At 35.0% G+C, this 24306-nt stretch overlaps 1 protein-coding gene across 1 annotated transcript in view; it reads right to left on the bottom strand.

Annotated features, from left to right (window-relative positions):
- ADAM32 (ADAM metallopeptidase domain 32) overlaps positions 1 to 24306 on the bottom strand; it is a gene marked incomplete at its 5' end in the record, with an annotated part of 153579 nt that overhangs the window by 25535 nt on the left and 103738 nt on the right. Inside the window, 4 exons of the mRNA XM_007178426.2 lie at positions 428 to 608; positions 967 to 1072; positions 20551 to 20749; positions 22403 to 22495. Of these exons, the coding sequence (XP_007178488.2) occupies positions 428 to 608; positions 967 to 1072; positions 20551 to 20749; positions 22403 to 22495 (579 nt within the window). The remainder of the gene's footprint in view (positions 1 to 427; positions 609 to 966; positions 1073 to 20550; positions 20750 to 22402; positions 22496 to 24306) is intronic.

Below are 24306 nucleotides of genomic sequence, written 5' to 3'. Positions count from 1 at the left end.
CTGGTTAGGTAACTTGCAAAATGTCAAAAACTAAGAGGTGAAGACTGATTCTTAGCAGCCCCATCTAAGCTGTGCTCTTATCTACTGGGCCGCAAAGAGACATATATTACTAAGTGGGATTTCTTCTTTCTTCTCCAAGAAGAAAAGTGAATTTCCATGTTATGGAATATTTAACTACAAGTACAAGTATTCCCAAGATTTCTCTCTTCCCCACTCCAGCCCCAGAACACTTGGATTTTCCTTGCTCACAACACTGAAATTCTAACGGGGATCAAACAACTCTCATTTCCCTCAGAGACCAATTGAAGCTTATTCATTTTCTCCTTAACCAAATATTTAAGTTTACAAAGCACTAGTAATTAACTGCAATATTTATTAAAGGAATGAAAAAAACTAGATTTTTAAAAATAGATTTTAAGTAATTTACCCTCCCAGTATCACAAATAGAGCCACTTTTGACCATCATTGGATCTTCTCTACCCGTCGTTGTGTAGTGCATAGTTATACATACAGTATTTCGTACAAAAGCATAAATCACAGAAGCACCGTCTCGAAGGAAAGGAGTTTGAAAGGGGTAGGTACAAATTAATCTGCCACATATAAGATTCCTGCAAACATAATAAATTATATGATTATTATGCATTAGGCATTTATTAGGAATACATCAGATTGCTTTCTTTGACAAAAAAGTAAAAATAAACAATGGTTCTAGATTTATGGCAGTATATCTAAGGAAAATGTAACACTTTAATGCTAACATTTAAAGTAAAAAGGAAAGCCATTGATACAGGCTTAATAAGCCTGTAACACAAGAAAGATGCCAAGGCTAGAGATTTTGATTTCAGATTTACTCCCATACACATGTGATACTTGAAACCACTGGAATGAATGACATATATAGAGAAAAACTAAAAACAGAATCTTACAGAACATAAGAGAAGTATCTTTAATATTTGTATAGCATACCTCCATGCACAAAATTTATATCTGCTTCCTTCTCTACCACAGTTCCCAAACCTATCAGTTTGAGACTGTATTTCTTCATAGCAGGCAAATGGAGCATTTTTTGAACCTGTCAAAGTTAGAAATGTATTTGGATTAAAACTTCCTTTTTTTCCATCTTCCTCAATTTCCTCATATATTTATGTTTCTTATGCTTTTTTCTCTATTATTATCATCAATTCAAAAGTTTCCTAGTGACGTTGTAAGAAAAGAGAAATGATTAAAGTGAAAAGTAACGCTCACGGTTATTTCTCCTTTTACTTCATTTTTCAGTCATTTCCATCACAAAAGATATTATGAGGATAGGGGAGAGCTATAGAAGTGTAAATCTTGAGAGGGCTCTGTGAAAGAAGACAAGAGAGAGAAAACTATACTTGTTCTCCTAGATTCTGAGTAGGAATTTATAAAAAGCCAGGTGTATAAAAAAATCTCATTAAAGAAACCTCGTATCCTCAGAAAGTCTGAAGTGAAGGGACCAAAATTGCCAAACTATAAATTTACCTATTTTTCCTTCATTACTATATTAGTTTTTTTATCATTGTGTAAAAAATTACCAATATATTGGCACCTTAAAACAACACCCACGTCACAGTTTCTGTAAGTCAGGAGCCTGGAAAAGCACAGGCAGGTTCTCTGTGCAGGGTCTCACTAGGCTGAAATAAAGTTCTTGGCTGGGGTTACAGTCTCATTTGAGGCTGGAGTCCTCTTCCAATCTCACTGGTCATTGGAAGAATTCATTTTTTTGCACCCATTGCTCCATTATCTTACTATCTGCCAGGGGTTGCTCTTGGCCCCTCAGGTCCTAGTCACATGGCCCTCTCACAACAATGGCAGCTTATTTCTGCCAAGCCAGCAAGAGAATCTTCTGACATCTTCCATCTTCTAAAGGCTCACATTATTAGGTGAGGCCCCACTCAGAATGATCTCCCTTTTAATTAATTCAAAGTTGACTAATTATGGACCTTAATTACATCTTTAAAATTCCTTCATATTTACTATGTAATCTAATCATAGGAATGATATTCCATCATATATTCACTGGTTCTCCCCCATCTCAGAGAGGGGATTATCCAAGAAATGTACACCAGAAGAATATTGGGGGCCACCTTAGAATTCCACCTAGCACAGTTACCTTCTCCAAAATGAACCTTGCTAAGTCAAACTGCCCATCTATAAAATATAAAAGTAGGTAATAATATCTACCTCAGTGGATTGTTATAAAACTTAATTAAGATGATGTTTATTTAGTCGCTCTTTTTTAAAATTAATTAATTAATTTATTTATTTTTGGTTGCGTTGGGTCTTCGTTGCTGTACATGGGCTTTCTCTAGTTGTGGCCAGTGGGGGCTACTCTTCACTGCGGTGCGTGGGCTTCTCATTGCGGTGTCTTCTCTTGTTGCAGAGCACGGGCTCTAGGCTCACAGACTGTAGAGCGCAGGCTCAGTAGTTGTGGCGCATGGGCTTAGTTGCTGCACAGCACGTGGGATCTTCCCGGATCAGGGCTCGAACCTGTGTCCCCTGCATTGGCAGGCGGATTTTCAACCACTGCGCCACCAGGGAAGTCCCATATTTAGTCACTCTTAATTCCCATCTAATCCTTCTCCATTTTCTTTTGAGATTAAGAAGGTTTCTCCTATTTACCAGCTCTTTCTATGATTTACATTTTCCCCACTATTCCCTTTAATTTTTTACCTTCTCCTAATTCTATCTCTTTCCACCATTTTTAAACATTGGTCCATCAAAGGTGCTTGTATACGTACCGTGAGGACAGGTAATGGTATTTCTGAGTATTCACCATGTTTATTAGCTCAGTTGTGAATCTGAGAATACCAGGTTAGGAATGCTCTTCATCCAGGCCAATTTTAATTCATTCAAATAGTGCTTCTAAAGGTACCAATGAGCCCTGTATTTAATTTCTCCCTTGAATACCCTCTCTCATTAGTGTTAGGGACTTTCTCTCAGCTCAGTCTGGGTTTTCCAAGGTGATATGGAAACACCAAAAGGGCAACACTTTGAAAATGTGAAATCACATGTCAAATATTTCCTTAAATCCAGTATACTGACCAAGTCTACAAAGTAAGAGAATTTGCCCTTCCATAGTCCAAATAGTGTATTTAGATTCCCTCTAACCTATTATCAAATGCTATGAGGTACCACAAAATAGTAGATGGACTTTCATAGACAGATGTGCATGGCTGGTACTAGGTCAGTAAATGTGGATGCTGGAAAACTATTGCAAGTAATTTAGGCAAGACTCATAAATAGCACTGCAGAGTAGGGAGTTTGAGGTTATACTCCCTTGACCATTATTAGAGACGACTAGTTTATGTTTCCAGTTAAATGGACTAGAAGGCCACCCCATCTCAACTGTAATAAAGGGAGCCACTGAAATGTTAGCTAAAGTTTTACCTTTCATAACCTGACATCTTTCTCACCTCATCTCATGACTAATAGGCATTTGCAACTTAACATATCCTAAAACCAAATTCTGTTTTACACCCTAGGCTTCTTTATAGGACCATTAGTCAACCAATGTTCAGGCCAAAGCTTAGGAAGAATTCTTGATTTCTTTTTTCCCCCCTCACTACCTGCCTCCACCATCTAATCCAAGTATTACGGACACTGCCCCTAAATACAGCCTGAGCATGACCACTTCTCGTCTTCTGCACAGCCACCACTCTAGCCTGTGCTATCATCAGTTCTCTTCTAATATGCTACCATAGCTTCTAAACGACTCCCCACTTCCACTCTCCATAGTACATTCTCCATATCGTAAGTCAGTGACCTTTTTTAAAAATAAAAATACATCAGCCTCTTACTTAAATATCTCTAGTGGTTTCCCGTTACATTAAGAATAAAATCGAATTTTCTTGCCATGGTCCTTACTCAGCCTGGTTCGCTACCTTTCAGCCACACTGCCCTTTTCTTCATCCTTGAACTCACCAAATTCATTCCTAACTCAGAACCATAACATTTGCTGCATTTCTCTGTCCAAAATGCTCTTTCCTAAGATCATCCTTTGGCTGACTTCTTCTTAATATTAAAGTTTCTACTCAAATTTCACTTCCACACAGAAACCATCTCTGAACACCCTGTCTGAACAGCCTCACCTTCATCATCAGTCTTTTTCCTATCACTCTGTTTGTTGTTGCTTTGTTTGGGGTTTTTTTTGTTGTTGTTGTTATCATAACATTCACCACTAATGGAAATTATTACATTTATTTATTTATTTACTAATTTTTTATTGTTTATGCCTGAACCCTTCACTGTAATATAACCTCCATAAGAATAGGAATCTTTTTTTTTTTGTCTTTTCCATCACTGGGTTTCCAGTCCTAGAAGAATGCCTTACCCAATTAAGGTGATAAATAAATATTTATTGAATGAATGAAAAAAATCAACACCTTGGGGAACATATTCCATGATATGTCTTTCTTATGGAGTTTGACAACCAAAATCAAAACCTCCAATAGGAATTATACCTATTCTATTTGAAGCAATAGAGATTTTTAAAGATTAACATTTGAAACAAACTCCTTAGTGATCTCTCCCAAATTATGTTTCCAGTGTCACCTCACTAATTTCATTAGTTTCTGTTTTGTGGCCTTCTAAATATTTTTTATTGAAAGAAGCAATATCAATTCTACATTTTTCAAATAACTTGTAGATAGAACCAATTAAAAATTTCCACAAATTCATGATAAGAAGTAAGAGTTGAAATTTTTTCCTCATGGCTCCTAAAACAGTCCTAAGAGATATTTAAGATAAATAAGCATAAACCTACTTATACAATCTGAAGCCACTTGAGCTATATAATTCTTTTCCATCTCCAATAAACTATAGATTATTACTGTAACACCAGCTGAAATAATGGAGAAATAACTATTTTCAAAGAAGTCCAGGAAATTCATCACTAATTATGAGAATAACAAGAGACAGATTAAATGAAATATTTATTATATTGGCAAAGAAGAAATGTAAGTAAAGCTTATCTCTCTACCTCTTGTTTTCATTTATGTTTATACTCCAGCTTCATTTTTCTGTCTCATTGAGGCCCATCTTTTTCCACATGGTCAAAAACATAGCTGCCCAAAACTCTGGAGCTTTATTTATGATAATTTTGAGTCCTTAGAGGGAAAACTCTAAGGAGAAGAGAGAAGAGAACAAAAGATGAAGGGAAGAAAAAAGACCTACAAAAACAAACACAAAACAATTAAGAAAATGGCAATAAAAACATACATATTGATAATTACCTTACATGTAAATGAATTAAATGCTACAACCAACAGACACAGACTGGCTGAATAAATACAAAAACAAGACCCATATATACACTGTCTACAAGAGAGCCATTTCAGACCTAGGGACACATACAGACTGAAAGTGAGGGGCAAATGGAAATAAAAAGAAAGCTGGAGTAGCAGTACTCATATCAGACAAAATAGACTTTAAAATAAAGACTGTTACAAGAGACAAGGAAGGACACTACATAATGATCAAGGGATCAACTGAAGAAGATGTAACAGTTGTAAATATAGATGCACCTAAATGCAGCTCAATATATAAGGCAAATGTTAAGCCATAAAAGGGAAAATCGACAGTAACACGATAATTATGGGGGACTTTAACATCGCACTTACACCAAAGCACAGATCATCCAGACAGAATATTAATAAGAAAACACAAGCCTTAAATGAAACATTAGATCAGAGAGATTAATTGATATTTACAGGACATTCCATCTGAAAGCAGCAGTATACATTTTCTTCTCAAGTGCACACAGAACATTCTCCAGGATAGATCAGATCTTAAGTCACAAACCAAGCCTTGGTAAATTTAAGAAAATTGAAATCATATCAAGTATGCTTCCTGACCACAATGCTATGAGATTAGAAACTAAATACAGGAAAAGAAAGTATAAAAACCACAAACACATGGAGGCTAAACAATATGTTGCTAAGTAATCAATGGATCACTGAAGAAATCAAAGAGGAAATCTAAAAATACCTAGAGACAAATGACAACAAAAACACGACCATCCAAAACCTATGGAATGCAGCAAAAGCAGTTCTAAGAAGGAAGTTTACAGCAATACAATCTCACCTCAAGAAACAAGAAAAATCTCAAATAAACAACCTAACCTTACACCTAAAGCAACTAGAGAAAGAAGAACAAACAAAACCCAAAGTTAGTAGAAGGAAAGAAATCATAAAGATCAGAGCAGAAATAAATGAAATAGAGACCAAAAAAACCAATAGCAAAGACCAATGAAACTGAAAGCTGGTTCTTTGAAAAGATAAGCAAAATTGATAAACCTTTAGCCAGACTCATAAAGAAAAAGGGAAGAGGACTCAAATCAATAAAATGAAAAAGGAGAAGTCATAATGGACACCACAGAATACAAAGGATCATAAGAGACTACTACAAGCAACTAACCATACCCCAATAAAATGGACAACCTAGAAGAAATGGACAAATTCTTAGAAAGATACAACCTTCCAAGATTGAACCAGGAAGAAATAAAAAATATGAACAGACTAATCACAAGTACTGAAATTGAAACTGTGATTAAAAATCTTCCAACAGGCCTTCTAAATACATCCTTCCACTCACTTCCTCCTCTTTTCTCTTGTCTGCCATCCTATGTGTGGTTGAATTTGCCCTTGCCATGTCTTCTCACAAGACTTTCAGGATCAAGTGATTCCTGGCCAAAAACAAAAGCAGAATCATCCCATTCCCCAATGGATTTGAATAAAAACTGGTAATAAAATCAGATACAACTCCAAGAGAAGACATTGGAGAAGAACTAAGCTGGGTCTATAAGGAACCTCACGTGAAGTGTCACACATTTATGCCATCAAGGTCAATTGCGTCTTACCGTATCAGAACATCACTAGTGTCCGGAACAGCTGCCTGTGTTTGATGGGAAAAATGGAATGGCCCTCTCCTCTTTTCTTGATCTTTCCTCACCACTGCTCACTGTGTAGCTCAGTAATAAATATGTGAAATCTTTTGCTGGAAAAAAAAAAATTTTCCAACAAAAAAAAGGCAAGGACCAGATGACTTCACAGGCAAATTCTATCAAACATTTAGAGAAGAGTTAACACCTACCCTTCTGAAACTCTTCCAAAAAATTGCATAGGAAGGAACACTGCCAAGCTCATTCTAAGAGGCCACTATCATCCTGATACCAAAACCAGACAAAGATATCACAAAAAAAGAAAATTACAGACCCATATCACTGATGAACATAGACACAAAAATCCTCAACAAAATACTAGCAAACAGAATCCAACACCACATTAAAAGGATCATACACCATGATCAAGTGGAATTTACCCTAGGGATGAAAGGATTTTTCAATATCTGCAGATCAATCAGTGTGATACACCCCATCAACAAATTGAAGAATAAAAACCATATGATCATCTCAATAGATGCAGAAAGAACTTTTGACAAAATACAACACTGATTTATGATTAAAAAAAAAACCTCTCCAGAATGTGGGGAGAGAGGGGACCTACCTCAACATAATAAAGACCATATATGACAAACCCACAGCAAACATCATTCTCCATGGTGAAAAGCAGAAAGCATTTCCTCTAAGATCAGGAACAAGTCAAGGATGTCCACTCTCGCCACTTTTATTCCACATAGTTTTGGAAGTCCTAGCCACAGCAATCAGAGAAGGAAAAGAAGTAAAAGGAACACAACTTGGAAAAGAAGTAGAACTGCCACTGTTTGCAGATGACATGATAGTATACATAGAAAACCCTAAAGCTGTTACCAGAAAACTACTAGAGCTCTTCAATGAATTAGGTAAAGTTGCAGGATACAAAACTAATATAAAGAAATCTGTTGCACACCTATACACTAACAACGAAAGATCAGAAAGAGATATCAAGAAAACAATCCCATTTACTAACGCATCAAAAAGAACAAATTGCCTAGGTATAAACCTACCTAAGGAGGCAAGAGACCTGTACTCCAAAAACTATAAGATACTGATGAAAGAAATAGAAGATGACACAAACAGATGGAGAGATATACCATGTTCTTGGATTGGAAGAATCAATATTGTGAAAATGACTATACTACCCAAAGCAAGCTACAGGTTCAATGCAATCCTTATCAAATTACCGAAGGCATTTTTCACAGAATTAGAGCAAAACATTTTACAATTTGTATGGAAACAGGAAAGACCCTGAATGTCCAAAGCAATCTTGAGAAAGAAAAACAAAGCTGGAGGAATCAGGCTCCCTGACTTCAGACTATACTACAAAGCTACAGTCATCAAAACAGTGCAGTACTGGTACAAGAACAGAAATATAGATCAATAGAACAGGATAGAAAGTCCAGAAATAAATCCACACACTTATGCTCACCTAATCTACAACAAACGAGGCAAGAATATATAGTGGAGAAAAGACAGTCTCTTCAATAAGTTGTGCTGGGAAAGCTGGACAGCTACATGTAAAAGAATGAAATTAGAACACACCCTAACACCATACACAAAAATAAACTCAAAATGGATTAAAGACCTAAATGTAAGGCCAGATACTATAAAACTTTTGAGGAAAACATAGGGAGAACACTCTCTGACATAAATCGCAGCAAGATCTTTTTCAATCCACCTCCTAGAGTAATGGAAATAAAAACAAAAATAAACAAATGGGACCTAATTAAACTTAAAAGCTTTTGCACAGCAAAGGAAATGATAAACAAAAGTAAAAGACAACCCTCAGAATATATTTGCAAATGAAGCCACCAACAAGGGATTAATCTCTAAAACATACAAACACCTCAGGCAGCTCAATATCAGAAAAAAAAAACAACCCAATCAAAAAACGGGTGGAAGATCTAAATAGACATTTCTCCAAAGAAGACATACAGATGGTTAAAAAGCACATGAAAAGATGCTCAATATCAGTAATTATTATAGATATACAAATCAAAACTACAATGAGGTATCACTACACACAGGTCGAAATGGCCATCATCAAAAATCTACAAACAATAAGTGCTGGAGAGGGTTTGGAGAAAAGGGAACCCTCCTACACTGTTGGTGGGAATGAAAACTGGTACAGCCACTATGGAGAACAGTATGGAGGTTCCTTAAAAAAACGAAAATAGAGCTACCATATGATCCAGCAATACCAGTCCTGGGCATATATCTGGAGAAAACCATAATTCAAAAAGATACACACACCCCAATGTTCACTGCAGCACACTATTCACAATAGCCAGGACATGGAAGCAACCTAAATGTCCATCAACAGAGGAATGGATAAAGAAGATGTGGTACATATATACAATGGAATATTACTCAGCCATAAAAAAGAACAAAATAATGTCATTTCCAGCAACAAGGATGGACCTAGAGACTGTCATACTGAGTGAAGTGGATCAGACACAGAAAGACAAATGTCATATGATATCACTTATATATGGAATCTAAGAAGAGGTTATAAATGAACTTATCTACAAAACAGAAATAGAGTTACAGATGTAGAAAATAAACTTATGGTTTCCAGGGTGTAAGGGGCAGGGGAGGGATAAACTGGAAGATTGGGATAGACATATACACACCACTATATATAAAGTAGGTAACTAATAAGGACCTATTGAATAGCACAAGGAACTCTACTCCATACTCTGTAATAGCACATATGGGAAAAGAATCTCAAAAAGAGTAGATATACATATACGTGTAACAGATTCACTCTGCGGTACATGTGAAACTAACAGAACGCTGTAAATCAACTACACGCCAATAAAAATTTTTGAAAAGTTTAAATAAATTAATTAATTAAAATTAAAAAATAAAAGTTAAATCAAAACCTCAGAGAAAAACAGGAAAATAAGTGGATGACTTTGGAGTAGGCAAATACTTCTTAGAAAAACTATAGAAAAAATTTGATGAACTAAACTTCTTCAAAATTAAAGTTTTCTTATCAAAAATCACCATTAAAAATGTATATGGGAAACTGCATATTGGGAAAAAAATACAACACTTATATCTTAAAATGCATTTGAATATAGAATGTATAAATTACACACATAAATAATAAAAAGGCAAAAACCCAATTAAAAATGGGCAAAGATGTGAACAAACACTACAAACGGAAAATATATATATTTCATATATCATATATGTAGTCAATAAGCACCAAATAATGTGCTCAACATCTTTGATATCAATCATGATAGAAATGCAAATTAAAGCCAGAATCAACTACCATTTTACAACCAATACAATGACTAAAATTAAAAAGATTCACAACATCAAATGTCACCAAGAACATGGAGCAACTGAAGTTCTCATGTTGCTGATAGAGATAAGAAGTAGTATAATGACTTTAGAAAACCGTGAGCAGGTTTCTCATAAAATTAAGCATACAGCTACTCTTAAAACAGCAGTTCCACTCCAAAATCTTTACTCAGGAGAAACAAAAACATATATTTACAAAAAGACTTACATATGAAGCCTCATAACACCTCTATTCATAATAGAAAAAAAAACTAGAAACAATCCAAATGTCCATAAATATGAGAATATAAAAACTATTTGTAGAATATTCATACGATGAAATACTTCATTTATATGAAGTTCAAGAACAGGTAAAATTAATGTATGATAATAGGAAAGATAACCGTATTGCCTTAAAGGAACTGACTGAAAAGAGATAGAAAGGAACTTACTGAGCTGATGAAAATTTTCTACTCTTTAATTGAAGTGAGGATTACATCAAAATATACACTTCAGATCTATGAAGTTCACTTTATACAATTATATCCCAATTTTTAAAAGTTCATGGTTAATGCTGCTAGTAGAAATATGATATCTGAAAGGTAAATCCATATCCACATTATGTCTCTATTCCAGTGAGAGGAAATTTATATGTTATATGCTGCCCTTTATATGTTGGGAGAGATCTAATGTCATCAAGTTGGCACAGTGGCTGGCCAGTCTGTCATAGCATTGTGCTATATCAGAATCTGAATTTTGGCCCATTGCTGTTGACTTAGCCCATGGTTGTTAACCAAGCAACAAAAGTAATCAGATCAACTTGCTGAGGGAAATTCTATTTTTGAACCCACACATTGTCTCCATCCCTGCAGCCATAAACTCTTTGTACATGGGTTCGCTATGAAAGTACTAGGGTACCTGGAAAAAAATGCTAGCATTCACAGGACAGATAATGTTATTTATCTGATTATACATAGCCTCCTCTATGTGGCATGCCCTGTGTTGAACTTTACATGCAACACAAATATCTTCACATTCCATGCTCTACCTGACAGGCACAACCACATACATCTTCTCCAGAACTTCTTGTCATCAATTTTTTAATATTATTTTTTCAAGTCCTAATTAATTGCACATAATTAGCCACGTCAAATATCAATACTGCCTCTGAATTCCTCTTTCGGACAAAGTAGAAAACCACATACACTGCTAGAATTCTACACAATAAGAGAATTTTCCTACATCATTTTTCAAAAACACCTCTGAGAGAGGTTATAATCATGCAGAGGGAATCCAGTTCCAAGTGGTGTCAAATACTGAGCAGACTCATCTGCACCAGGCCTTAATTTTTTCTTCCTCCAGCAACTAGTTACAGTAAACTTCCCATAAAGCCATAGAAATGCATTGAGAAAGGATTAGCAGATGGCTTAGGACTTTCAGCCACCTGCTCATACAACTTACTTAGATCTTCCTCTTTGATGCTTTGCACATCTTGGTATTTCACATAGCATTGTTTTCATGATGGGCAGCTCAGGTTTCATAATTTGGGGAGAACTGAGATTCATCTGCCTTCCTTAAAAATGATGTACTTTCTCCAGGTTGCCACAGTCTCCACAATTCCATCATGACTCCTTGACACAAAGCCGAGAATCAGATTCCCTTTACCATCATGCTTGCACTATTTTTTTGTTTGTTTGTTTTACAATAAATATTTTTCATAACTCATGTCTTGATCTAAAATATTCTTACACTCTACTTCTTGCTATAAGAAACCAGCTCCCATCATAAAGACTGAAAAATGCCAGATATTACCTTTCTAAACCTCCTTTGCAGCCAGATCCTGGGCATGTGGCCCAATCATGGCCAGTGGTCCTGAGGGAAGTTATGCTAAGGACTTCTGGAAAAGATTGTTCTTTCTTGTAAAAGAGATAAGTAGAACTATATAAGCCCCCTTTCCCTATCTTTGAACAAAGAACCTACCAGGTCATCACAAAGGGGAAAGTCAAGAGAATGATGGGGAAGTCATCAAGTCCAGAAACTTGACAATGATGGAAGTCAATGATCAAATTCTAAAAGCATCTCGTCTTTTTTTAATACACATGCAAAATAAATCCCTAATATTTAATCCCTTTTCTTCAGGCAGTCTATTAATGTGGAAAAAAGATCGCTAACTAATATAACATTCAAATCCTCGCTTTGGAGACAGACATACAAGCTGCTTGCAAAAGCAAAGTACAGTGGTAAAAGATTCTTTCATTGTTCATTTATTCAATTATTGATCAACTATATTGTGCCAGGTATTAATCTATGTGCTGGAATTACAGCAATGGACATAAAATTCAGAAGTTAGCTTGGGAGCACTGAGCAAAAATAGGCACTGATTATTGGTGGAATTTAGTAATGAGATATCTAGTAGATGTAAGAACAAGAACCATCTAAAAATGAAGACAGATTAATAATCAAGCACTAATTATTGATCATCTGCCAAGACAAACATAGATGTAAAAATCCTTAACAAAATACTAGCAAACTGACTCCAGAAATGCATTAAAAGGATCATACACCATGATCAAGTGGGATTTAGCCCAGGGATGCAAGGATTTTTCAATATCCGCAATTCAATCAATGTGATACACTATATTAACAAGTTGAAAAATAAAAACCATATGATCATCTCAATAGATGCAGAAAAAGCTTTTAATAAAACTGAACATCCATTTATGATAAAAACTCTTCAGAAAGTGGGCACAGATGGAACACACCTCAACATAATAAAGGCCACGTATGACAAACACATAGCTAACATCATACTCAACAGTGAAAAGCTGAAAGCATTCCATCTAAGATCAGAAATAAGACAAGGATGCCCACTCTCACCACTTATATTCAACATAGTTTTGGAAGTCTTAGCCACAGCAATCAGACAACAAAAAGAAATAAAAGGAATACAAATTGGAAAAGAAGTAAAACTGTCACACTGTTTGCAGATGACATGATATGACACATAGAAAATCCTAAAGAGACTACCAACAAATTCCTAGAGTTCATCAATGAATTTGATAAAGTTGCTGGATACAAAAATAATATACAGAAATCTGTTGCATGTATATATACTAACAACAAACTATCAGAAAGAGAAATTAAGGAATCAATCCCATTTCCCATCACATCAAAAAAAAAAAAAAAAGAACCTAGGAATAAACCTACCTAAGGAGGCAAAAGACCTGTACTCAGAAAACTATAAGATGCTGGTGAACGAAACTGAAGATGACACAAAGAGATGGAATGATACACCATGTTCTTGGATTGGAAGAATCAATACTGTTAAAATGACCATTCTACCTAAGGCAATCTACAGATTCAATGCAATCCCCATCAAAATACCAATGGCATTTTTCAAAGAACTAGAAGAAATTTTTTTAAAATTTGTATGGAAACACAAAAGACCCAGAACAGCCTCAACAATATGGAGAAAGAAGCACGCAGATGGAAGAATCCAGCTCCCTGGCTTCAGACTATACTACAAAGCTACAGTAATCAAAATAGTATGGTACTGGCACAAAAACAGAAATATAGATCACTGGAACAGGATAGAGAGCTCAGAAATAAACTCACTCATCTATGGTCAATTAATCTACAACAAAGGAGGCAAGAGAAAACACAGTCTCTTCAATAAGTGGTGCTTATTGAAAAATTTGACAGCTACATGTAAAAGAATAAAGTTAGAACATTCTCTAACACCATATACAAAAATATACTCAAAATGGATTAAAGACCTAAATGTAAGACCAGATACTATGAAACTCCTAGAGGAAAACATAGGTGCAACACTCTTTGACATAAATCAAAATGATGTCTTTTCAGATCCATCTCCTAGAGTAATGGAAATAAAAACAAAAATAAACAAATGGGACCTAATTAAACTTAAAAGCTTTTGCACAGCAAAGGAAACCATAAACAAAATGAAAAGACAACCAACATAATGGGAGAATATGTTTGCAAATGATGCCACAGACAAGGGCTTAATTTCCAAAATACACAAACAGCTCATACACCTTAATATTAAAAAAAGAAAACAACCCAATTAAAAAATGGGCAGAAGTCCTAGATAGACATTTCTCCAAAGAAGACATACAGTTGGCCAACAGCCACATGAAAGGCTGCTCAACATCACTAAATATTAGAGAAATGCAAATCAAAAGTGCAATGGGGTATCACCTCACACCAGTCAGAATGGCCATCATTAAAAAGTCTTCAAATAACAAATTCTGGAGAGGGTGTGGAGAAAAGAGAACCCTCCTACACTCTTGGTAGGAAGGTAAATTGGTGCAGCCACTACGGAGAACAGTATGGAGGCTCCATACAAAAGTAAAAATAGAGTGACCATATGATCCTGCAATCCCACCCCTGGGCATATATCTGGAGAAAACCATAATTCAAAATGCATCCTAATGTTCATATGCACCCTAATGTTCACAGCAGCACTATTTATAATAGCCAAGACATGGAAGCAACCCCTAAATGTCCATCAACAGATGAATGGATAAAGACGATGTGACATATACACACAAACACAAATACACACACACACATACACACACACACTGGAATATTCCTCAGCCATAAAAAATGAAATAATGCTATTGACAGCAACATGGGTGGACCTAGAGATTATCATATTAAGTGAAGTAAATCAGACAAGACAAATATCACATGATATCACTTATATGTGGAATCTAAAAAAAGGATACAAATGAACTTATTTACAAAAAGAAATAGACTCAAAGACACAGAAAACAAACTTATGGTTACCAACGGGAATAGTGAGCAGGGGGAGATGAAGTAGGATTTGGGGATTAACAAATATACACTACTATATGTAAAACAGGTAAATGGCAAGAATCTACTGTATAGCACAGGGAACTATATTCAATACCTTGTAATAACCTATAATGGAAAAGAATCTGTAAAAGAATATATATGTATCACTGAATCACTTTGCTGTGTACTTGAAACTAATACAATATTGTAAATTAACTATACCTCAATTTATGAAAAGGAAATAATGGCTGAGAACATCTTAAATCTGTGGAGAGATTTGTATATTCAAGTTCGTGAAGTTCATAGAGTGCCCCAAAATTTCATCCCAAAATGAGCTTTTCCAAGGCACACTATAACAAAACTATTTAAAATCAAGACAAAGAGAATTTTTAAGCAGCAGGAGAAAAATTTTGTCTCATAAAACAGAACACCCATAGGCTATTAGCAGATTTCTCAGCACAGACCTTGCAGGCCAGCAAAGAACGGGATGATATATTCGAAGTTCTGGAAGAAAGAAACTGCCAACCAAGAACATTTTACCCAGCAAAGTTGTCCTTCAGAAATTATGGTAAGATAAAGACTTTCTCTAATACATAAAACCTAAGGGAATTGATCGCCACTAAACCTGCCTTACAAGAAATGCTGAAAGGAGTTCATCAGGCTGAAATGAAAGGAGCTAATCAGTAACATGAAAACAAAACTATACAACACAGTGCTAAAGGCCAACGATATGGTCAAATTCATAATACTCTAAAACTGTGATATGGCGGCATATTAACTACAGTACATATAACTCTAGTATAAGGTTAAAGGACAGAAGTGTTAAAAATAGCAATACCTAAAAAAAAAAAAAAAAAAAAAATAGCAATACCTACAGTAATTTCTTAATGAATACAGACTGCAAAAACATGTAAATTGTGACATAAAAAACATAAAAGGAGGTGAGAAAAGGAGTACAGTTTTGCTTGCTATCAAAGTTAAATTATTAACAGCATAAAATAAACTGTTACATATATAAGATGTTTTATGTAAGTCTCATGGTAACCATAAACGAAAACCTAACAGACATACAGAATATTCCACTCAACCACAGCTTAACACACATTCTTCTCAAGCACACATGGAACATTCTCCAGGGTAAATCTTACGATACAGCATAAAACAAGTCTTAGTAAATTTAAGAAGATTGAAGTCATAGAAAATATCTTTTCCAAAAACAATGGTATGAAACTGGAAATTAATAACAGTTGGTGAACTTACCAATATATGGAAATGTATACATTAAAAAAAAACACAAAGGATTGTTATAGACTATTACAAACAATTATACACCAACAAATTAGATAACCTAGAAAAAAATGAATAAAATCCCAAAAACATACAACTGACCACGACTAAATCTTGAAGAAATAGAAAATCAGAACAGACTAATTAGTAGTAAGGAGAATGAATCAGTAATCAAAAACCTCTCAATACAAAAAAAGCCCAAGTCAGATGATTTTCCTGGTGAACTATACCAAACATTTAAAGAATTAATGCCAATCCTTCTCAAACTCTTCCAAAAAACTGAAGAAAATGGAACACTTCCAATACCATCCTACAAGGCCAGCTTTACCCAGATACCAAAGCCCCATAAGAACATACAAGAAAACTACAGAGCGATATCCCAGATAAATACAGATACAAAAATTCTCGACAAAATATTGACAAACCAAATTCAACAGAACATAAAAAGGATCAAACATCATGGGGTAAAACAGCATTTATCCCTGAATGCAAGGATGGTTCAATATATGCAAATCAATAAATGTGATATACCACATTAATGGAATGAAAGATAAAAAAAATCATATGATCCTCTCAATAGATGCAGAAAAGGCATTTGATAAAATACAACATCCTTTCATGACAGAGATGATCAACAAATTTAGTTTAGAAGAAACAGACATTAACACAATAAAGGCCATATATAATAAACCCACGGCCAACATCATACTCAATGGTAAAAAGTTAAAAGCTTTTCCTCTAACACTGGGAACAACCAAGGGTGCTCATTCTCACCACTTCTATTCAACTAGTACTGGAATTTGTAGCAAGAGTAGTTAGGGAAGAAAAAGAAATAAAAGGCATCCAAATTGGAAAAGAAGAAGTAAAACTGTCTTTGTTTACAGACAATATAATCTCATATAGAAAAAATCCTGAATGTTCCACCAAAAAGCTGCCAGAACTAATCAACAAATTCAGTGAAGTTGCAGGATAGAAAATCAACATATGGAAATCAGTTGAATTTCTATACACTAACAACAAAACAACTGAAACATTTTAAAAATACCATTCCCAATAGCATCAAAATCAATACGATACTTTGGAATAAATTTAACGAAGTAAGAGATGTATAGCCTGAAAACTACAAGACTTTCATGAAAGAACTGTGAGAAGACAAAAACAAAAGCAAAGATATTCTGTGTTCATGGATCAAAAAAAAATGAACTCATAAAGACTTAGATGTAAATCAGAAACCATAAAACACCCAGAAGAAGACACGGGAAAATCCCCTTAACACTGGTCCTGGTAACAACTTTTTGGATATGACACCAAGAGCACTAGCAATAAAGGCAGAAAAATAAAAAGTGGGTCTTCACCAAGCTAAGAAGGTTTTGTACAGCAAAAGAAACAATCAAAAAAATGAAAAGGTAACCTATGGAATGGGAGAAAATATTTTTAAATTATATATCTGATTAAAACCATCTCCAAAATATATAAAGACGTGGAAGTCAATATCCAAAAAAAAATTGTATTGTAAAATGGGCAAAGTAACTGAATAGACTATTTTCAAAGAGGACATACAAATGGCCAACAGGTACATGACAAGGTGTTCAACATCACTGATCATTAGGGAAATGCAAGTCAAAACCATAATGTGATATTACCTCACACCTGTTAGAATGGCTTTCATCAAAAAGTCAAGAGATAACAAATGTCGGTGAGGATGTGGGGGAAATAGAACATTTGTGGACTGTTGGTGGGAATGTAAATTGGTGCAGCCACTATGAATAATGGTATGGAGATTACTCAGAAAGTTAAAAATAGAACTAGCCTATGATCCTGCAATTCCACTTTCAGTCCACTTCATGTCCAAAGGAAATGAAAACAGAATCTCAAAGAGATATCTGTACACCCATGTTCACTGCAGCATTATTCACAATAGGCAAGATACGGAAACAACCTAAAACTCTGCTGGATTGTAGGGGTTCAGAACAAGCCTCCCCATGATGTACCACTTTGGCATGTGGATTATTTTGAGCTAAAGGCAATTGAGACCCTGCAGGCTCAAGAGAAACTACTACCCTTCCCTTAGCTACCTAGAATAATTTAAATTAGGGATTCTTCCCAGAAAAAGAGTTATTATCAGAGATAAATTCTATCTCAGGGCTTCCCTGGTGGTGCAGTGGTTAAGAATCCGCCTGCCAATGCAGGGGACACAGGTTCGATCCCTGGTCCGGGAAATCCCACATGCCGCGGAGCAACTAAGCCCGTGAGCCACAACTACTGAGCCTGTGCTCTAGAGCACGCGAGCCACAACTACTGAAGCCCGCGCACCTAGAGCCCATGCTCTGCAACAGGAGAAGCCACTGCAATGAGAAGCTCACGCACCACAACGAAGAGTAGCCCCAGCTCTCCACAACTAGAGCAAGCCCGCTCGCACAGCAATGAAGACCCAACGCAGCCAAAACTTAATTAATTAATTAATTTTAAAAAATAATTTTTTAAAAATTTGATTGTATTTTATAAAAAAAAAAATTCTATCTAACTGGCCCTATCTGTATGACAGGGCAAATATCTAATTACCAAACATCTGCCCTTCTTATTGTCCTATGAATGACCCTGCTGTCCTTGAAAGCCCCAGGCCCCTATCCCATTCCTTAGCTCAGGATGTCATATACAACTCATTTTACCTTTCTGTCTCTGAACCTCTTATGTATGTGGGATCTCTGACTCTCTCATGTATGTGGAGTTCTCATATGTATGAATTAAAATTTTATATCTCCAGTTAAGCCATCTTATGTCATTTTAATTATTTGACCTGGCGAAAGAACCAGAGAAGGTAAGGGGGATGGGAAACTTTCCCCTTCCTGATAGGATGAATGGGCAAAGAAAATATGAGATATGAATATTATTCAGTCATGAGAAAGAAGGAAATCCTCCCATTTGCAACAACATGGTATTATGCTAAGTGAAATAAGTCATATGGGGAAAGACAATATGATATCACTTATATGTGGAATCTAATTGAACTCAGAGAAACAAAGAGTAGAGCAATAGTTAGCACAGGCTGCAAGGTGGGAAGAATGGGGAGATGTTCATCAAAAGTTACAAACTCCCAGTTATAAGATGAATAAGCTCTTGGAATCTAATGCACAGCATGATGTTTATACTTAATAATACCATATTATATACTTGGAAGTTGCTAAGAGAGTAGATCTTAAATGTTCTCACCATGAAAAAGAAATGGTAATTATGTGACATAACGGAAGTTTAGCTAACACTATGGAGGTAATGATTCTGAAATATATAAACATACCAAATCAATACGTTGTACAACTAAAATTTACACAATGTTATATGTCAACTGTATCTCAATAAAGCGGGTGGTTGAGGAAACTTAAACTTACCTGAAACTATGAACCTACTAGAAGAAAACATAGGGAGAAAGCTCTTGGACATTAATCTGGGCAACAGTAGGTAAGTGGGACTGCATAAAACTAAAAAACTTCTCAGCAAAGGAAACAATCAACAAAGCAAAAATGAAACCTACAGAATGGGAGAAAATATTAGTAAACCATATATCTGATAAGGGATTAATCTCCAAAATATATGTTACTCATACAGCTCAATAAAAAAGACAAATAATGAGATCTAAAAATAGCACAGGACCTAAATGGACATTTCTTGAAATAAAAGACATACAAATGACCATCAGATATGTGAAAAGGAGCTCAACATCACTAATCATCAGGGAAGTGCAAATCAAAACCACAACTCACAGCTTTTAGGATAGCTGTTATCAAAAAGAAAAAGATAATAAGTATTAACAAGGATGTGGAGAAAAGGAAACTTTTATATACTGTTGGTGGGAATGAAAATTGGTATAGCCATTATGGAAAACAGTAGACAGTCTTCTCAAAAATTTAAATGCACTACCTTATGATCCAGTAAGCCTATTCCTGGGTATATATATGCAATGAATATGTTAAGTAGATGACTGTGGCAATTATTTCACAATGTATATGTATATCAAAACATTACGTTGTACACCTTAAACATATTTTTCTCATTTATACCTTAATAAGCTCAAAAAAAAATAAAAATAGAGAGTTAAACAGAATAAAGAATTTAAATATATATAACTGCCCATTGTCTTGGTAATGTTAATAAAAATACTGAGCACCAACTACATAGATGTTACAACACAATACCTTTTCCATATATGCTCTCACAACGTGCATCAAGATCTTGGCAGCCTCCATCAAAACAAAAAGCTTCTCCTCCTTTACATTTGTGTCCATTGTGTATAGTTATATCAGCCGGACAGCTTCCTGAGCTTCCATTACAAACCTCAGAAACATCACATTCAGGATGCGCAACGGGCCTACATACAGCACCTGCTTGCATAAACTAATAGAAATTAAAACATAAAAATTAAAACATTATATATAAGATTGCTGTGTTCATCAATATTTATTTTAAAATTGCTCTAATTCTATTTATAGTTTGATGATGTACTTATTCATTAATGTCTCTTACTGTTTTCTTGTTATAAAGCATTATGATAATCATATTGAAAAAAATTGAATGTTATCAACCAAAACAGGAGATAAGACATATGTACAAAGAAAAGGATAACACAAATATGATATAATGAGAGCCCAAGTTTTGTTTGTGCTTTGGTAGAAGGGAGGAATAGTAGTTTTTAGCTAGGGATAATTATTCCTTTGGGGCAAAAATTATGAAATTAAGATAATTTCCAAATAAAATATACTTATTCAAACCACAGTTTTTAAGTATGGAATATTTGTAATTCTGTGAAAATGTGAAACCTAAATAACTGAGAATGAACAGTGGGAAACCAAAGAGTGATTAAAAGAGGCAGGTCAACTACTGAAGTCTTAGAAAAGAAGGAACCCAATTGTAATTTTTCTCCTGAATTATCCTATGGTTAATTAACACTTTCATGTATATTATTCTGAAAGTTTTTAAAATTTATTTATTTATTTATTTATTTATGGCTTTGTTGGGTCTTCGTTTCTGTGTGAGGGCTTTCTCTAGTTGCGGCAAGTGGGGGCCACTCTTCATCGCGGTGCGTGGGCCTCTCACTATCGTGGCCTCTCTTGTTGCGGAGCACAGGCTCCAGATGTGCAGGCTCAGTAATTGTGGCTCATGGGCCTAGTTGCTCCGCGGCATGTGGGATATTCCCAGACCAGGGCTCGAACCCGTGTCCCCTACATTGGCAGGCAGATTCTCAACCACTGCGCCACCAGGGAAGCCCTGAAATTTTATATAAACAATCTTAACTGGGCATTTATCTCATACTTCTTAATTGATGACTTCCAGTTTACACTAAAAAGATTATGGAGGTAAGAATTAACCACGACAAGATTCTAGGAGAAAAATAACACAAAACCGCATCAGTCAAAGGATAGTGAAGAACACAGAACAGTGGCAGATTGTTCAATAGAGGGGTTCTCATGTGACGAATCTGTCACATATATGTTGGAAGAGCTGAAAAGTAAAACAGGGGACAGGAATCAACATCTTCACCATATAAGCTAAAATGTGACATTTAAGTCAAATGATCTTTGTATAACAAATTCCTAGTTTAAATTTTGTGCTAACATGGAGCATTTGGAAAGTGTTACATCTAGTGAGTTTCATTATTTATGTATTTATGGGAAATTGCTGTATCTTTCAGTTACATACTTACAGATACCCATCACAACCTAAAACATAATTTTTATTCACAAAAATATTGGATAAAATAAATGAAAACAGTCCCTTTTAATGGTGATCTTCTGTATCAAAAAATTCTGTAATAGCTCTCAGTCAAGGCTTAAAAACAATAGCATCGTTAGGGAGAATAATGGCATTATAAGGAGGCCTCAACATCCAACTATAATTCATAAAATCAGAAACATCACCCCGAATTTAGTCTTTTTTTCTTTACATGAAAGGTCATTTATTTTGACTTACAGCTAAGTGTCTATGTATTCTAAAGTATCCAAGACATAATTCATTATATACTTAGAAGATAGTAATAAACTAAAATCTTACTTGACAGTTGTTGCAGCATGATCCTCTATCACATTGTGTATTTGGTTTCAGCACACAAGTTTGAGGATTACAACAGCTATCAGGTCCACATTGCTATAAATGAGTGGAAGGCACAAGTAAAAATACATCATGGAAGTGATATAAACTTTGTCAGGAGCTGTGCTACAGGGCTTATTTTTTTATTTGCAGGGTAACAATATGCATGCTGTCAACATTTATAGATTTTTGCATCTCTAAACAATTACAATACTAAGGTGCCATTTTTACTTCAGGTCACAACAGAGTAACTGGTACCTTACTAATTCTTATTCAACTAGAAAACTGGGCAAAACATATAAAATAACTTTTTAAAGAAACTGAACAATAGAACAGAGTGTAGAATGGTAGTTACCAGTGCCTGAAAGGTGAGAGGAAAGGGGAGACACTGATCAAAGGGTACAAACTTTCATTTATGAGATGAGTTATTTCTCAGGATTTAATGTACAGCTTGATGACTATAGTTAACAATACTGTATTGCATACTTGAAATTTGCTAAGAAGTAGAAGTATTTTCACCAAACCAAAAAAATGATAACTGTGTGAGATGATGTATATGTTAACTGGTTTGATGCAGGAATCATCTCACAATGTGTACATATACGAAAACGTCACATTGTATAACTGTACACCTTAAATATATACAATTTTTATTTGCTAATCATACCTCAATAAAGCTGGGGGAAAAAAGGGTGGGTAGACTTTAGACCCACTGCAAAGTTAGAGAGAACAGTCCCCAAGACTGTCCTCATTTCTTTCACCAAACTCAAGTTTAGTGGATTCCCAAAACCACCCTCAGGTTTTATAATTTACTGGAAGAACTCATAGAACTCACTGAAAGCTGTTATACTCACAGTTATGGTTTATTATATGGAAAGGATACAAATTAAAATCAGTCAATAGAAAAATCACTGAGGACAGAATCCAGGAGAAGCATTAAACATGGAGCTTCTACTGCCTTTATGCCATGGAATCACAGCCATATTACTCTCCCAGCACTGATATGTGATTCTTCCTAACTCATTCTATGAAGTCAGTATTAGCCTAATATCAAGCCCAGACAAAGTAAAATTACATATCAATAAATCTATAGATCTCATCAATAAACCTACAGATCAATCAATAAATAGATCTCATAAACATAGATGCAAAAATCCTCAACAAAAAATTAGGAAATTGAATCCAACAATGTATAAAAGTAATTATATACTACAACCAAATGGGATTTATCACAAGTATGCAAGGCTGGTTTATTATGCAAACATCCATTAATATAATCCATCATATTGACAGGCTGAAGAATAAAAATCAGTGACCATAACAATTGCTGTAGAAAAAGCACTTGACAAAATCCAAACTCACTTATAAAATGTTAGCAAACTAGGAATAGAGGGAACTTCTTCAATTGGTAACATCTAGAAAAAAATCTGTGGCTAATATCACAGTTATGGTGAGAAACTATAAGCTTTCCTCCTAAAAAAGAAACAAGGCAAGGATGCTCCCTCTCACCACTCCCTTCAGCATCTTACTGGAAGTCCTAGCTAATGCAATAAGACTAGAAAATGAAGTGAAAATATACAGGTGGGAAAGAAACAAAAACTATTTTTGTCCATAGATTACATGACTGCCTATGTAAAGAAAATACCAAATAATTAGCCAAAGAACAATAACAATAAAAGCCTCCTGTGACTAATAAGCAATTATAGCAAGGTTGCTGGATACAAGGTTAATATACAAAACTCAATTGTTTTCCTTTATACCAACAATGAAAAATAAAAATTTGAAATAAAAAACACAATACCATTTGAATTAGCACCAAAACAATGAAGTACTTGGGAACAGTCCTAACAAAATTTTACAGGATCGAT

The sequence above is a fragment of the Balaenoptera acutorostrata genome, chromosome 21 (genome assembly GCF_949987535.1).
Source record: "Balaenoptera acutorostrata chromosome 21, mBalAcu1.1, whole genome shotgun sequence".
In the NCBI taxonomy this organism is placed as follows: Eukaryota; Metazoa; Chordata; class Mammalia; order Artiodactyla; family Balaenopteridae; genus Balaenoptera; species Balaenoptera acutorostrata.
This window is presented reverse-complemented; position numbering and strand designations above follow the sequence as displayed.